The sequence below is a fragment of the Cibotium barometz genome, chromosome 12, assembly GCF_041138505.1.
Source record: "Cibotium barometz isolate CiBa-2024 chromosome 12, ASM4113850v1, whole genome shotgun sequence".
NCBI classification, from domain to species: Eukaryota; Viridiplantae; Streptophyta; class Polypodiopsida; order Cyatheales; family Cibotiaceae; genus Cibotium; species Cibotium barometz.
Genome location: NC_141057.1, coordinates 49,058,472 through 49,075,037, shown reverse-complemented (window position 1 = coordinate 49,075,037; position 16,566 = coordinate 49,058,472). Strand labels below are relative to the sequence as shown.

Genomic DNA, 16,566 nt, shown 5'->3' with positions numbered 1-16,566 from the left:
AAGATTGCTAAATAGAAGCTCATGGAGGAATTAATATTTTTGTTGGCAGTGTGTTGATGTTAATGTTTGCCAAATGCATGGTCGCCAAGCACGACAAGTAGTTGAGGAGCTCCTTTCTTGGGATGGTGTCTCTTGGAGTGTACTAATCACAAAATATGGTGAATAGGGCCAAGATGAGCAAGCACTAAATTGTTTCAAATGGATGGAATACGTGGGCTCTATCCAGATGCATGATGTATTCTCTCGTGCGTTTATGCCCAGGAAGGGCAAATCCCGGATGTTCTAAATTTTTTTAAATAGATGTCACATGAGTCTCTCCCAATGCAATCACATTTGCATGAATCTCGAAAGCAGGGTACAATACTTGCAAAAGCAAATGAATTTCTTGACATGCATATGAGCAGGGATGTACTCACTTGGACTGCACTCATTAGAGGATATGCCCACCAAGGGCAAGGTCTCAATTCTTTGATTTGTTGGGATTATGTCTATTTGTCAAAGTTTAATATAACCTTCTTTTTTCTTTTGCGTGTTTGTGACTTGGTCAAGCCACTCTTTACATGCATCGACCTTTGCAAAAGTTTTGAAAAGTTTGTGGAAGCACATGAGTAGTCGACAATTTGTGCTTCGGACTACACTCGATGTGCAAGTGTGTTACTCTTCCATACATGTCTTATTCAATTCATTGATTCCAATGTGAGTATCTATGTGTGATAGATGTTTATGAGGTTTTTTTTGTATGCAAAGATGCTTTGTCTTTAACTGGGGTGCATAGAGCCTACCCGTCGAAGACGGGTCATGCCACTATCAAAAATATAAGCCTATCTTTGGAAACGGGTCCTGCTCGAAATGGGTAGGCACCCGTCTTTATCTTTTATCTTCTATAGAATAGATAGTCCCAACAACGAAAAGAGAATTTTCAAATAAGGAGGACCAGGATCAGGTCTCTGCCTCTCTCTCTTTCCTCCAGGATCAGGTCTCTGTCTCTCTTTGTCTCGGCCATGACGGCTGATTAATAGGACTTTGAATTTTTCAAGCACGATAGTCGACTTCGAACGTTAAGAGCCCCCGCCCCCCTCTCCCTCTCCCTCTCCCTCTCTCTCAACCTCGCCCACCATGAGCTATGGGACACCCTCCACCGCCGAACACTTCCCCAGCCCAACCAACGCCCTGGACTACGTGGTCGTGGCTCTGATTGCTGTTGGTGGCTTGTTGATGATACTGGGCAACATCGTCATCCTGTGCAACAGGCATTACCGGCCCATCAAAACGAAGAGCGTCTCCCTCACGCTACTGAGCTCGCTGGGGGGTCTCATATGGATCGTGGCAACCCTTGTTGTGAACGATCACTTCGCCAGGCGCAAAGGGTCCGGCCTGGACATTTGCCCGCTCTGGACCTACTGGCTCCAGGCCTGCTTTGGCTACGCCCTTTGGCTCAACTGCCTCACCCTCCGCCTCATTACCCTCTACCGCATCTTCGTATGCAAGTGTGACACCCGTAAGTACGACTATCCTCTTCTCCTCCCCCTTCTCCTGCCCACCATCGCCTTCTGCATCGCCGCCTCTGTCAAGAAGGAAATCACGTAAGCACCTTCCCCACTTTAATTTTGTCAGTTTTTCTTGAAAAGAAAAATGAAGGAAATAGAAGAAGAAATTTCAAGACCCATGTGTGTCGATGCCTTCTTAGGCATTCTTAAGAAAAAGCATATCATCTCTGTGGATGCTTGTGTTGCCTACATTTGCTGAGCTTTGCATTCCTCATATATCAATTGTCTTAGGGGTATGATCTAGGCTTTGATTTTGATTCTGTGAGGTAAAGAGGGCTGCCTGGTGGATGGGTTGTGGGTGAGAAAAATCGGTTCTCAAGGAAGGATTGGTAGTGCATAGTATGAAGAGCATCATATAGGTCGTCATCATAAAACCCTTCCATATTGTGATAAAAAATATTGTGTGTGTGTGTGTGTGGGGGGGGCTGTTGCATGCTGTGTAGGGGGCTGCTGAGGGACTACACAAAGGATGCATAAGCTAGTGTAACTCTGATCAGCTTCCAAAAGAGGGAGGGTAATGGGTAGTATGATTTGGGACTTTAGAGATAAAATGTAGGGACCCATGACATAGTTTTGTAATAGAGGCATGTAGAATGTCAAGACATGTGGTGATGGCACTTGTTGTGGTTGCGAGGGAGAGCATGGTCCTCAGATGCTTGGGATGGGAAGGGTTCATCCAATTTAATATTCATTTGTATAGTTCTTTGGTTCTTAGTGTTAGAATTTATGCATCTCAGTGTATTCGGGCTATGTCTATTATTGGGCATTTTATATATATTTTTCCGTGATTTATGTGGTCGTGGAGCAGTCAGCCAGCTCACTATATAAAGAATTCCCCCATTATTCACTTTCTCATCCAATCCCTTGCACAAGTTCAACATTCTTTTGCTGGCCAATTGCCATTGTAAAGCTTCAAGCTAATATAAAAGCTGATTTTGTCCACAAGCTCTCTCTGCTCCCTCTCTTGTCTTGTTTATGCTTCTGCCTGTGCATTCTCCAACATGGTATCACTCGCTCAGGTTCAGGCTGCTCCATCTTCCGCAAATCTGCCCGCCTTCGCATCTGTGCCTTGGGGGTTTCTCTCTTAGCTCCTCCTGGCTGGAGATCAGTCCCAAACAGTGGCTGCGTTTTCATAATCTGCTGCGTTTTCTGGTCCAGCCAGCCCTTCTCTTGTTGCTGGCCAGTTTCTTGGCTGCGTTTTCTTGTACAGGGGCAAGCCAGCTAGGTTCTTGGCTGCGTTTTCTTCTACAGAGGCAAGCGCTGGAGTTTTGGCTGCAAATTCTGCTCCAGCATCAGTTGTTGTGAGTTCTCTTGCATGTGGAGTTGCCAGACAAGTGGCTGTACATCTCCTTCTTCCTCCACGAGTTCCTACCTTCCTGTAGGCGGTTCCCGGTGGTTTCTCGGACTGTTTTGCTGCTGTCCAGCCTCCTCCTCTCTCAGGTTTGAGAGGGGGCTGATTGGTTCTGGAGCCTCGCTTCGTTGGAAAGCACTTGAGAGAAGTCTTTGAAAGTTGAGATTTGTGGTTCTTGTTGCTATGGATATGGCTTCCCCTTGTTCGAACAAAGATGACAAGTTGAAAGGACCCAACTATGTCCATTGGAAGCTTCAAATGTGGATCTGGGTCATCCACAAGGGTTTGTGGGATATTGTTAAGGGCACTGAGAGGAAGCCCGAGCGTCCTTAAAACTCTAGGAGGTGGACTCAAGATCAGGAGGATGAATTTGTTGCGGAATTACAAGATTGGGAGAATCGAGACTTGAAGGCACATTCTGTGCCTGTGCGGACCATCACAGAGGAGGTCTCATCGGCCGTGCAAACTCTCACCAGTGCTCATCAGGTATGGTCTAAATTGGAGGATCTCTTTGCTCGATATTTGTCGATGAGGGTAGTACCTTGCAAGGGTAGCTCTACGTTTGTTATTTCCTGAAGGTAGTTCCATGCAATCGTTTCTTATGAAGGCCAAGATTATCCATGACCAATTACTGGCTATGGGTGCTGCTTTGTCCTTTGCTCATCTGGTTGCACTTATCCTCACTAAGCTTCCCCCGGATTATAATGTGATTTCTCAATCTCTGCGGTGCCAGGTCACATCCACCAGTTGGATTTTGATGATCTTAGCTCCCTACTTTTGGAGGAGTCCGTTCTCGTCTCACAAGGTAAGTTGAAGGTGTCAGTCAACAGTTCTGACCAGGCACTTTCCTCAGTTCATAAGAAAGGTTAGAGTTGCTACTTTTTTTGCAAAAAAAGAGGACATCTATCCAAGGATTGTTTGTTCAAGAAGAAGGACAAGACCAAGGGCAAGGCTTCATCTCAGAGAAAGAGCAAAGACACGACATGTTACATGCACCGAGGTTGATCGTGTTAACGTGCAACAAGGCCTTCTTTATACCTTTATGTCGTGAGAATATGTAGCATCAACTTTAGAGAATAGGGAGAGTAGAGAATGTAGAATGTAGAAGATGAGCCCAAAACAACCGACAACAGCCCACGACCAGTACAAGCCCAGTCGGCCAGCAAAAGGACAGTCAGCTAGCAAATTTGAAGTTGGCCAGGGTTGTACAGCAGGTCGGGTATCAGCAACCAGTCGGCTAGTAAAAGGAGACAGCCGATAGCCCTCCCACACCTAGAAAAAATGGGAAAAAATACATGGAAGTGAGGAAAAATGGGGACACACCAAAGCTGGGCGGGCACACCCACAACAGAGGCCCTGACATAGTGTACAGACATGAGATGATTGCTAACACCCCCTCTCAGCTCCCAGATGTGGAACCAATCCCAGTGAGCTGGAGTATCGCCGGAGCATAGCCTGAGGTAGAGACTTCGTGAAGAGGTCCGCCGCATTGTCCTCCGTCGAACAATAAAGAAGCAAGATGTCACCAGCCAAGATCTTCTCACGAACAAAGTGATATTGTATCTCTATGTGCTTGGTCCAGGCATGGAAGACCGGGTTTCGAGCAATAGCGATAGAGCTCTGGTTATCGCACTGGATGACCGGGGCTCCTTCTGTGGATATCCAATCTCGCCAAGCAACCTCCGCAGCCACACAACCTCGCAAGCAACACCCCAAGCAGTCCGATACTCTGCCTCTGTTGACGACAAGGCAATAGTTGGCTGCCTCCGCCGAGGGAAAATTGTAGCCTGATGTAGATCTCCTCCCCAATCTGAGTCACTCCAACCTTGGAGTCGAACTCGTTCCTTCGTTTCACCTACAGTGGTGTACAAGAGTCCAAGATCCTTCGTACCCTGCAGATACCGCAAGATCCACAATCATGCGTCTCAATGGGATTTCAACGGCGTCTGCATAAATGAGCTCAACGGCCCCACAGGAAAGCTCAAGTCCAATTTGGTGTTTAGCAACCAGATCAATGAACCAACCAGCTTCCGGTACAGAGAGGCATCAACTAGCTCACAAGGATCATTCACTGTAAGTTTTGTGTTCGGGTCCATCGGTGACGTGATAGGCTTGCAGTTCTCCATCCCAAAGGCCGCAAGCAACTCATGGACATACCGTTGTTGAGAGACAAAGAACCCCCTCTGGGACTGCTATATCTTCAATCCCAAGAAGAAGTGGAGTAAGCCTAAATCGGTCATCTCAAACTCCTTTGACAAGGTAGCCTTCGTCACTGCAATGTGCTCCATATGACCGCCGGTGAGAATGAGGTCATCCACATAAAGGATGATCAATGTGACCATACCGCGTTCCCGAAAGAGATATAGGTTGGGATCTGCAACTGATCTCTGAAATCCAGTTCGTAGAAAGAAGGAATCAATCTTCTGATTCCAAGCCCTAGGAGCTTGCGTAAGGTCATACAAGGCCTTCCGCAACCTATAAACCATCCCCTTTGATCCTGGAACCTCAAAGCCTGGAGGCTGCTCAACATACACCTTCTCCTGCAGGTCACCATTAAGGAACGCAGATTTAACATCCATCAGAAATACGGGCCACTACTGAGAAGAAGCAAGGGCAAGAACGATCCGAATCGTGGTCATCCTCGTTGTCGGTGCAAAGGCATCCTCATAGTCGATGCGAGGCAGCTGAGCATAACCCTTAAGCCACAAGTTTGGCTTTGTGTTTGTCCACCGATCCATCTGACGTATACTTGGTCTTAAAGACCCACTTGACACCAATGACATACCGTTTCGACAGCTTTGGAACCAACTCCCAAGTGTTATTCTTCTCAATGGCATCGAGTTCCACCTACATGGCTATCCTCCAAGTATCCTGTGCAAGGGCTTCCTTGACGGAAGTGGGCTCTTTGTCCTGCATGATACGAGACATCAAAGCATAGTTTACCTGTAAAAGCTTCGTTGAATGACTTATATCACGAACTCTATGCGATCTTCGAGGTCCGTCCTCTGTGGTCCATTCGGAGGGAAGCTTCGACACCTGACTCCCGAAGGGTGTCTACTAACCACCTGGATACTTGAACAGAACGCGGAGCCTCCTGCTGCTGCGGGGGCTTATCTCCAGCTGCGGGCTCAACCTCCTCAACTGACTGAGGCTGTCCAGCTGGAACAATCGATTGGGAATCATCATTAGAATCATTTGGGTCTCCAAGAAGTGGCGGCTCATCAACAGTGGAAATCGGAACATGCTCATCCTTGCTGACGACAACCTCGTTCCTCTCTTGATCATACAACTTGTATCCCTTGGAAAGAGAGTTATATCCCACAAAGATAAGCTTTTGGGACTTTGAGTCGAGCTTCCCCCTCTGCTTCTTCGGAATGTGAACATATGCATCGCTCCCAAACACACGGAAATGGGAGACATGAAGTTTCTTGCCAAAATATGCCTCAAAGGGAGTCATGTTCGGTATTGAAGTTGTCGAAGAACGGTTGAGGATATGGACAGCCGTAGCCACAGTCTCTTCCCACAGTGGACGAGGAAGATCACGATGCTCCAGCATCGTCCTCGCCATCTCCACCACAGTCTTGTTCTTACGCTCAACTACTCCAGTCTCTGACGGCGAACCTGTATTGGCCAGCTTCCGCTTGATGCCATGTTCCGTACAAAACCGCATGAAGGCATTGGAAGAAAATTCTCCTCCTTTGTTAGCCCTAAGAGTCTTAATCTGCAAGCCAGACTCTTTTTCCACCATCACATGCCACTCCTTGAACCGAGCAAAAGCTTGGTCCTTTTGTGAGAGAAAATAAACCCATGTGAATCTACTACAATCATCAACAAGCAGCATAAAGTACAAAGAACCTCCCAAGGATGCTGTCTGCACAGGTCCACACAAGTCAGTGTGAACCAACTCCAAAGGTTTTGAAGCCTGCCTGGAAGCCTGCTTCGGAAAAGATTCCCTGTGCTGCTTACCACGAATGCAAGAACTACAGCGTCCTTGCTTGCTGCCAACATCTGGCAAGCCAACCATTAAGGAATGTAGATTTGACATCCATCTGATACACGGGCCACCGTTGAAAAGAAGCAAGGGCAAGAACAGTCCGAATTGTGGTCATTCTCGCTGTCGGTGCAAAGGTATCCTCATAGTCCATGCCTTGCCGCTGAGCATAACCCTTAGCCACCAGTTTGGCTTTGTGTTTGTCCACTGACCCATTTGACGCATATTTGGTCTTAAAGACCCATTTGACACCAATGATTGACCGTTTTGACGGCCTCGGTACCAACTCCCAAGTGTTGTTCTTCTCAATGGCATCCAGTTCCACCTGCATGGCTTTCCTCCAAGTATCCTGTGCAAGGGCTTCCTTGACGGAAGTGGACTCTTTGTCACGCATGATACGAGACATCAAAGCATAGTTTACCTGTAAAAGCTTTGCAGAATGACTTTTATCACAGACTCTGTGCGATCTTCGAGGTTCGTCCTCTGTGGTCCATTCGGAGGGAAGCTCCATCCGGCTCCCGAAGGGTGTCCACTAACCACCTGAGTACTCGAACAGAATGCGGAGCTTGCAGCTTGTTGATGTGCTCCCGCATCGTCGACGACTTTGCAGTTTATCACCCACATCTGAACTTCCAAGGAGATTCTCTTCATGGGTGATACCGTGTTGTAGAGAGAAGCGAAATGTTACCAAATCCCTCTGGCCAGTGTCATATGCTTTATGTGATTGATCACCCGTGGTGTGCAATTGAAGAAGATGAAAGAACGGACTTGGGCATTAACACGATCCCATAACTGTGCCTGTGCCTCCCGTTCCTTCGGAATAGAGGGTAACTTCTCTTTTTCCAACTCCGGTCGTGGAACCCCAACAACAATGAAATCAGCCAAGTCATAGGACTCCAAAACAGATTCCATCATTACCTTCCATATGTCGTAGTTGTTCCCGTCCAACTGGCGGTCCACCGGGAACGTGGGGAGTGTCAGAATCTTCACGTGCTTCTCAATCATCTCAAGCAAATCTTTCATCTCAAGGGTTCACAAGGTCTTGTGAAGGGAGGGTGGGTGGGCAAAAAGAAGAAGAGGCTGCAAATAGAATGGAAGGTGGCTGTCCAACGGTGATGGCCGCCTTCTTCCCGATCTCCAAGTCCCGTACAGCCCAAAACAGTCTCCAATTAGCACCTCAATCAGCAAACCCTCGACGTCCCACTGCTGTCTCCAAGCTTCAAGCCACTTGGGGCTCTGATACCATGTCAGAATGCACAGCGGAAATGAAGACAACTGCTGTAGAGAGCAATACACAGATGAAAGAGAGAGAGAAGCTACTTTAACTCTGCTATATACACCAATAAATCCCGGAATACACAATGGAGAGTGTGTGGGGGCAAGGGGCCATTTTATATGGGCCCAGGCTGCTGGGGGTCGGCCAGCCCAAAGACAGCCGACAGCAGCCCACGACCAGTACAAGCCCAGTCGGTCAGTAGAAGGGCAATTGGCCAGCGAATCTGAAGTCAGCCAAGGCTGGTATCAACAACCAGTCGGCTAGCAAAAGGAGACAGCCGACAGCCCTCCCACACCTAGAAAAAATGGGAAAAAATACATGGAAGTGAGGAAAAATGGGGACACACCAAAACTAGGCGGGCACACCCACAACAGAGGCCAAGACAGTGTGTACAGACAAGAGAAGACTGCTAACAGATGACACCGGATTGGGTCCCAATAACCACTGACCCCCCCCCCCCCCCTGGCGGGAAGCAGGAGTATTTGCTTATATTTTCTTTGGAGAAATGGTGTACAATGCTGAGTACAAATGATATGAATGCCCTACACAAGGACGAGGAGGTCTAAACGTCGGCGGAGTATCCAGCTATCCCGAGGTTTTGCTGAAGACTCTCCTTGGCCACTGATGCAAGTCCATACGATTGAAGGACTGCACATATGTTGGCTGAGATGTAAGAGATTCTTCCTCGTTGCCCGGAGAGGAGTAGGGTGCTGCAAAATTGAAGTCGTTTTCTACTGAATACATGAATCTCTGAGAGAGAGGGATGCACCTACTTTTATATCTACAAAGCATGCAGTCGGCTGGTTTGATACGCTGTCAGCCAGTCCCATATTGACGAATAATATTATTTTATTGCATTTTGTGCTGGCAGACCCGGTGATTCCCACGACTGAATCCCCTCCTCATGCTCTGCTGGCCGACTGCTGCCCTAAGGCATTAGTGCTAGCCGGCTACACCAAGGGATGCTGTCATGCTGGCCAACAGCCCGGTGTACCCCAGTGCAGGGCGCACGTGACATTCCCTTCTGCTTAACTTGGTGGTAGGTTTAGAGCTTCCAAGTAGTCCGCGAACAACTGGGGGTACTCGTGAAAGAACTCTTCGTCGAACCAAGCTGCTTCATGGGTTCCGTGGTTCTTAAACTTCGTATAGAATTGTCGTATTCTTCGACCAGATCCATGCTTCCATATGTGGAGGAGAATCTCTTCTGGTGCTATAACTTCAGCTTCATCAATCATATCTGGTTGGCTTGCCATGCATGGACAATGGTAAGCATATATTGTTTCATTGTGTTGATTGAGTCGCTCAAAAGTGCTATGCTCGAAATCTAGCTGTGGCATTAATTGTAGGATTTGGAATGGCTTGCCATGCATGGACAGTGGTAAGCATATATTTTTTTGTTGTTGATTCAGTGGCTCAAAATCGCTGTGCTCAAAGTATGAAAAGTTGTAAATGAAATGTGAGTCACGAGCATGTCTTTCGTGGAACTCGTTGGCTGTGAATCTTTTTTTGATGGGTATATAAGGGGGTCTACACACATTATGGTTCAATTAAGGTTCCTATGGACCAATAAGATCAATCCATGTGTGGGGAGGAGATAAATCCAATTTTGTAAAAGATGATACCCAAAAATGAGTAAATGCTCACATAAGATGAAGAGTTGACTATGTACAAGGTTTATTAGTAAGAAACTATGAGTAATATCAAAAATATGAGATATTTTGGGTATCCAAAAATGAGTAAATGCTCACATAAGATGAAGAGTTGAAAATGTACAAGGTTTATTAGTAAAAAACTATGAGCAATATTAAAAATATGAGATATTTTGGGTATCCAAAAATGAGTAAATGCTCACATAAGATGAAGAGTTGAAAATGTACAAGGTTTATTAGTAAAAAACTATGAGCAATATTAAAAATATGAGATATTTTGGGTATAATGATTCCATTTTGACACATATGTAAGGAAGGGGAGTCCATTAAAGGAGGTGCATATTTCACATGCTTGAATGAGTTTTAAACTCATAAATAATGTGATATTTTATTTCTCCTCTCTCTTAATTGCCTGGAATGTTGGACCTACATATGGCTTCAACCAAGAAACATGAAAGACATTGTGCATAGTTTAACTTTTCGGCAACTTTAACTTTAAAGAGACATCACTTAACTTTTGAATGATTGGAAATGGGTCGAAACTTCGGAATGAGAGTTTAGGACAACGCTTGCCCACTTGCTTTAGCCGTTGTTTCATGATGTGGAGATACCCAATCCCCTTTCTTAAAGTGGACATCTCGTTTGGATTTGTTGGCTAGCCAGGTATATGCTTCCTGAGTCTTGGCAAGGTCCTCCTTAACTGACTCCATGATTTCCGAGAATGTCTCGGTGATCTTATTGGCCTCAAGAGATGGTGACACCTGTCTCGTCTAAATGCTACCTCGTATGGCGTGCGGCCAATACTCCAGGAGAGTATCATTTAGGATTGCCTGTACCAAAGGAAGATATTGTTCCCATTTCGACTGCTGGTCATGGTAGTATGATTTGAGAACGTCGAAGGCCAATTGATTGTAAATTTTTGTTTGGCCATCTGTTTGAGAATGGAATGCGCTGGACAACTGCAACTTAGTCCCAAAATTGTCAAACAATGCTCTCCAAAAGTGGGATGTAAATTTTGGATCTCTATCTGATGTGATAGTCCGTGGAAAACCACCGATGGGGTACCGAAACCGAATGAACAAGCAAGCTATGTTCTCGGCTGTGGCTGTCTGCTTGCATGGAATGAGCATGCAAAACTTACTGAATCTATCAATAGTTGTCATACACTGTGTTTCTAGATGCAGCTGAGGCGAGAAGAGGGCCTATGAAGTCCATACTGATGTCATGAAAGGGTCCCTCAGGAATAGGCAAATGCTGTAGCAACCCTGCTTGTTTGGTATGAGTACTTTCACTTTTTGACATATCTGGCATGATTGGACATGTTAGACATCCCGGCGTATCTTAGGCCAATAGAATGACCTCTCTAACTTCTCCAAGGTACTGTTGATACTCCTATGACTTCCAACCAGAGAATCATGGGCATCATGGAGAAGGACTTGACATTCGTCTTTGAGTACACAAAGGCGGTTCTTGATAAACAACCAACCATCCTGTATACTGTAATCGCCTGGGTCGGAGCTGAGGGCCAACTCATATTGAGTCCCGAACTCTGCCGAATCCGGACACCGTGCCTTCATACTGTCTAAGTCTTTGCCTTGAATTTCAAGCACAGTGGACTCCTGCAATGTCTGAATAGTGCCCTTGCGACTAAGAGCATCGGCAACGGGGTTATGCTTGCACGAAACGTATTTAATCATTCCCCCAAACTGTTGGAACAATTGACTCCATCGGGACTACCTGTCACTCCATTGAGCACTAGGCATGGTTTGCAACCATTTAAGTGCTTGGTGATCTGTCTTAATTGTGAAGTCCCTCCGTAAAGGAAGTGCTTCCAATGTTTAAGAGCGGTCGTCACCCCCAATAGCTCTTTGTCATACACCGAATAATTCTTCTTGGCGTTATTCAACTTGCAGCTATAATAAGCTATTGGCTTACCATCTTGCTGTAAAACACCTCCAATGGAAAGATTATTGGCATCGGTTATCATCTCGAAAGGATCATCCCATGACGCCAACTTCAAAACTGGAGACTTAGAGGCAACTTTCTTCATGGCTTGGAATGCCTTTAGAGCCTTGCCGGTGATGGACACTTTCTGACGACGAGTCTTCACGCTCTTGAGCAAGTTAGTAAGAGGTGCTGCAAGGTTAGAAAACTTGTCCATATGTGTGTTGTAGGCCTGACAAAGACCCACAAATGAGCGGATTTCCTGGCCTGTAGTGGGATTCGGGAACATCCCAACTAAGAATGGCCTGTATCTTTTCAGGGTCAAGGCTAATCCTTGAAGAATTGATGATGTATCCCAGGTAATGGATTTCTTGTACTCCAAACTCACTCTTCTTGGCATTGATAAACAACTCATTGTCTTGCAAGAGTTGCCAAAACCTGTGCCAAATCTCACTCATGTTGAAACCTGTGCCAAATCTCGCTCATGTTGCTCTGTGTAGGCATATGATCACTTGTGGTAGGGCTATGTGTGAACAGGGCTTAACCAAGGGCACTTTTTCCCATGTGGTTTTTTCCCTTGGACATCAAGTGTGAAAGAACACATAATATATTTTGTACTTCTATATTATATGGATGTGGCACACATGCAAGGGTTGACTTGCATTTTGTGGATACCACACTTTTGGCTCTCTCTCTCTCTCTCTCTCTCTCTCTCTCTCTCTCTCTCTCTCATTTCTGTGTGTGAGCTATTCTACCTTGCACCTAACCCTAATGTGCAGGTTTGTGTGTGTGAGTGTGTGAGTCCAACACCCAACATTTGGTATCAGAGCTCAGAGCTGGGAGCTGGCCCTGAAATTCTGCTGCTGGAAGAAAACTTGCGAATTTTTGTCGACCGACTGGGAATTTCCGTCGCTTGCGTTTTTCCGTTGTCGGACTGTCTGCTTCTGTCCGTCGGGTTCCGTCGCTGCTCCACCGTCCAGCCACCAGAAACGGGCGGCACTAGTGGTGAGCCCACCACCGCCACTCAGCCCATTGGCGGCTCTTCCCTCTCCAACCGGCGCATAGTACCGTTGCCGCCCAGACCAGCCCCTGCTCCGTCGCGCTTCCGTTCGGTTCCGGCTACCCTTGCCGTCAGCGCTCCATCCCGGCACGTGGTAGCACCCGCCCTCGCCGTTCTGTTCCGGCCAGCCAGAGACTCCCGCCGTCGCTGCTCACGACTGCACCCGTTCGGGTCCTGGTGCAGCTATGCTTAGCGCCGCTGTTCGCACCCTCCGACCTGGGCGCCTAACACCTGTCGACAGCCTGTTGGCTCCCTCCAACGCCCGTCTACACTCTCCAGTGCCGTGCACGACTCCAGGCCGCTGGGTCGTGCTGCAACTACGCGCGCTAGCGCTTGCTCTCCGTCTCAGGCAGCTCGTCGGCGCACCTCAGCCTGCCTCGTTAGCTGTGTACGCCCACCTTGACACCTGCAGCTCCTCGACACTCTGCACACCTCCATCTGGCTGCCAGGTACACGCACCCGCCTGATGCTCCGTGTCCTCATCGTTGAGTCTCTAGCTCCAATGGCTCCCTCCAATAGCTGTTCTGCACGCCTTGGCCAGGCTGCTGGCCCGTTACCTCTATTCGACTGTTTGCTCCCCGCCTAGCACCTGCTTCCTCACACGTGCTGCCAAAGGTATTCTCTGTACAAATTTTTGGTCAAACACAAATACAAAATTTGCAGCCATTCCAGTGCAGGTCATATGCAGATTTTGCAGACACTTCTGTGCAAGTCAAATTCAAAGGAAAATTGCAGGTGCAATTTGGGGGATTTCTCAATTTGAAGAAAAATTGAAAATTGCAATTTGGGGGTTTTCAAAATTAAGGTCAAAATTAGCAAATTGAACCTCTTTCATTTGCAGAAATTTGGAGCTTTTGTGAAAATTGGCCAATCAGATGCACATTGAAGCGATTGGAGTGCATAAAAATTGGGGATTTTCAAATTGGAGCATGTAATTGGGCATTACAGCTGCGATTTGTCGCGTATGTATACACATTGTGTGTAATTGGACAATTTGGTGCAGGTTTACACTTGCTTTGATTTGTAGGCATACATTTGCACAGGACATTCGGTTACCTGGCAGTGCACATTGGTGCTTGGTTTGCTTGCAGGTATATTTTGTTGACATGGCACAGAATGCTATAGATGTATTTGGTGTGCTGACCCAGGAGGACAAGCTAGATGGATCTAACTACTCTCTCTGGAGTTTCATGATCCGTAATTTGCTGGTAGCCAAAGGGTTTTGGGGCATCGTGTGTGGTGATCACACACGCCCACTTACCTTACAGCCAGCCACGCCTCAAAGGGGAGGTGCTCAAAGAGCTCCTGATGTAGAACCTGCTCCTACACAAGAGCAGAAGAGATGGGACACAGGCCATGTCATTGATAGCCCTTTTAGTGAAAAGGACTATTATTCCGCACATTCATTCTTGCAAGACATCGAAGCTTGCATGGGACACATTGGAAGCAATGTATCAGGTACGCAACGAGGCAAGAGTTGCCTACTTGAAGAGGCAATTGATCTTCTTTCTATGGATGAGGGTGACTCCATGGCAGATCATCTCACCAAAGTGAAAGATTTGCAGGAACAATTGCTCAACATTGATGAGGTTATCCCAGACAGACAGATGGTCACCAACACTCTTCATTCTTTACCACCTTCCTACTTGGGCTTTCACACCTCTCTCAACCTCTCAATGAGAAGAGGTGGTGATCCCGTCACTTTTGAAGAGCTCGTGGGTTTACTCTTGCAGGAAGAGCAAACAAGAGCAAACTTATCGAGCAACCGTGGTGGAGACAAGGCATTTACAGCCAAGGATAAAGGTAAAGCAAAGAGCTTTAGGCATGGGGGACAACAGTCTAGCAAGGCTGGTCATGGACAGCCCTCTTCTGGTGGGGGACAACAGTCTAGCAAGGCTGGTCATGGACAGCCCTCTTCTGGTGGTGAAAAGTCTGACAAAGGGGATGCAAACAAGCCCAAAAAGAAGGGCAAATGTCACTACTGCCATAAGCCTGGACACTACATCAGTGAATGTAGGAAGCGGATTGCAAAAGAGAAAAGGAAAGAAGCAGGCAATGCAGTAGCAGACTCTTCTGATGACAAAGCACAACAATCAGCTAATGTAATCCAAGAAGAGTACACTTTTTTGGTCACATGCACTAGTGACACACCAAGTGCTTCAGACACTGATATGTCTTGCATTGCATCTGACAGACAGAATGCATCATGGTATTTTGATAGTGGTGCTTCAAGCCACATCACTTCATGCAAAGATGTATTTCAGCACTTGGTTTATGCTTCAAATGGCCGCACTGTATCATGTGCAGATCATACCACATATCCAGTAAAGGGAATCGGTAATGTCATACTTATTGCAGCCAATGGTGCCAATATATGTATGAAAAATGTATTATATGTTCCAGGGATAAAGAAAAATCTGCTCTCTGTCTCAGCCATAAATGACCAAGGTTTAAAGGTTGAATTTGAAGACGGGAAGTGTTTGGTAAAAGACCCATCAAAGGGTTATGAATAGTCACTTTTGGAACACGATACAAAGGCTTGTATAAGCTGGACAGCTATGACAAGCGTACTTATGATGCAAATACAGTGGCTGCCCACACTCCTGCTATGCATGATGCAGAGCTATGGCATGCTCGTTTTGGGCATGTAAATTTTCAGAGTTTAATGCTTTTGCAGAAGCATCATATGGTTGATAATATGCCGCCTCTTGAGTCTCCACCAAGACATGTATGTGAGGGGTGTATTTTGGGAAAGATGCAACGAAAACCATTCCCCAAAGATGGAGCTGTTAGAGCTGAAAGTAAATTACAGCTCATACATAGTGATGTATGTGGTCCAATGCGGACACCATCCATAGGGGGGCATCTTTACTTCGTCACATTCATTGATGACTACTCCAGGTTTGCTTGGGCTTACCCCTTGAAAGCGAAAGCAGATGTGTTTACATGCTTTCGACACTTTGTAGCAATGGCTGAAAATATGTGTGGATGTAAAGTCCAAACACTCCGCTCTGATAGAGGTGGAGAATACATGTCAAATGCATTCAAGGATTATATGCTTCAAAAGGGCATCAAACACCAATGTACTGTGCCTTACACACCGCAGCAGAATGGTGTAGCTGAAAGGAAAAATAGGTCTCTCATGGAGATGGCAAGATGCATGGTGAAAGCACAAAAGTTGCCTCACAAATTTTGGATGGAAGCTATAATGTGTGCAACTCATGTGTTGAACAGGTGTCCAACAAAAGCTTTGAAAACCATAACACCATTTGAGGCTTGGTATAGCCGAAAGCCAACAGTGGATTATATGCGTACATTTGGGTGTTTGTGGCATATGCACATGTGCCAGAACAACTCCGAACAAAGCTAGATGACAAAGCACTTAAATGCATTTTTGTGGGCTACAGCAATGAGAGCAAAGGATACCGTCTTTATAATCCAACTACACGAAGGATTTTTGTCAGTAGAGATGTGGTATTTGCTGAAAATTCAGAACAGCCCATGTGCAGCTTGTATAAAAACAATGATAAAATCCTCATGTAGAACATGTGGAACAGCCAGCCATTCAGCCCCCTTCTATGGAAGAAGTGGATGATCTTGTCAGGGAAGAGCAAACAGCCATAGACACAGCCAAGTCAGTGCCAAGATGGTTGCTGAAAACTTTGCAAGAAAGCAAACTTGCAGCTCCACTCACAGGTAGAACAAGGGCTAGTTTCAGCCATGCTTTAAATATACATCGTGGGGAGTT

At 46.4% G+C, this 16,566-nt stretch overlaps 1 protein-coding gene across 1 annotated transcript in view; it reads left to right on the top strand.

Moving 5' to 3' along the window:
* The first annotated feature begins 845 nt into the window (after nt 1-845).
* The window catches only part of LOC147633532 (uncharacterized), a 94,980-nt gene continuing 79,259 nt past the window's right edge, over nt 846-16,566 (top strand). Inside the window, exon 1 of the mRNA XM_086806632.1 lies at nt 846-1,583. Coding sequence (XP_086662758.1) covers nt 1,117-1,583 — 467 coding nt within the window. The 5' untranslated portion in view covers nt 846-1,116. The remainder of the gene's footprint in view (nt 1,584-16,566) is intronic.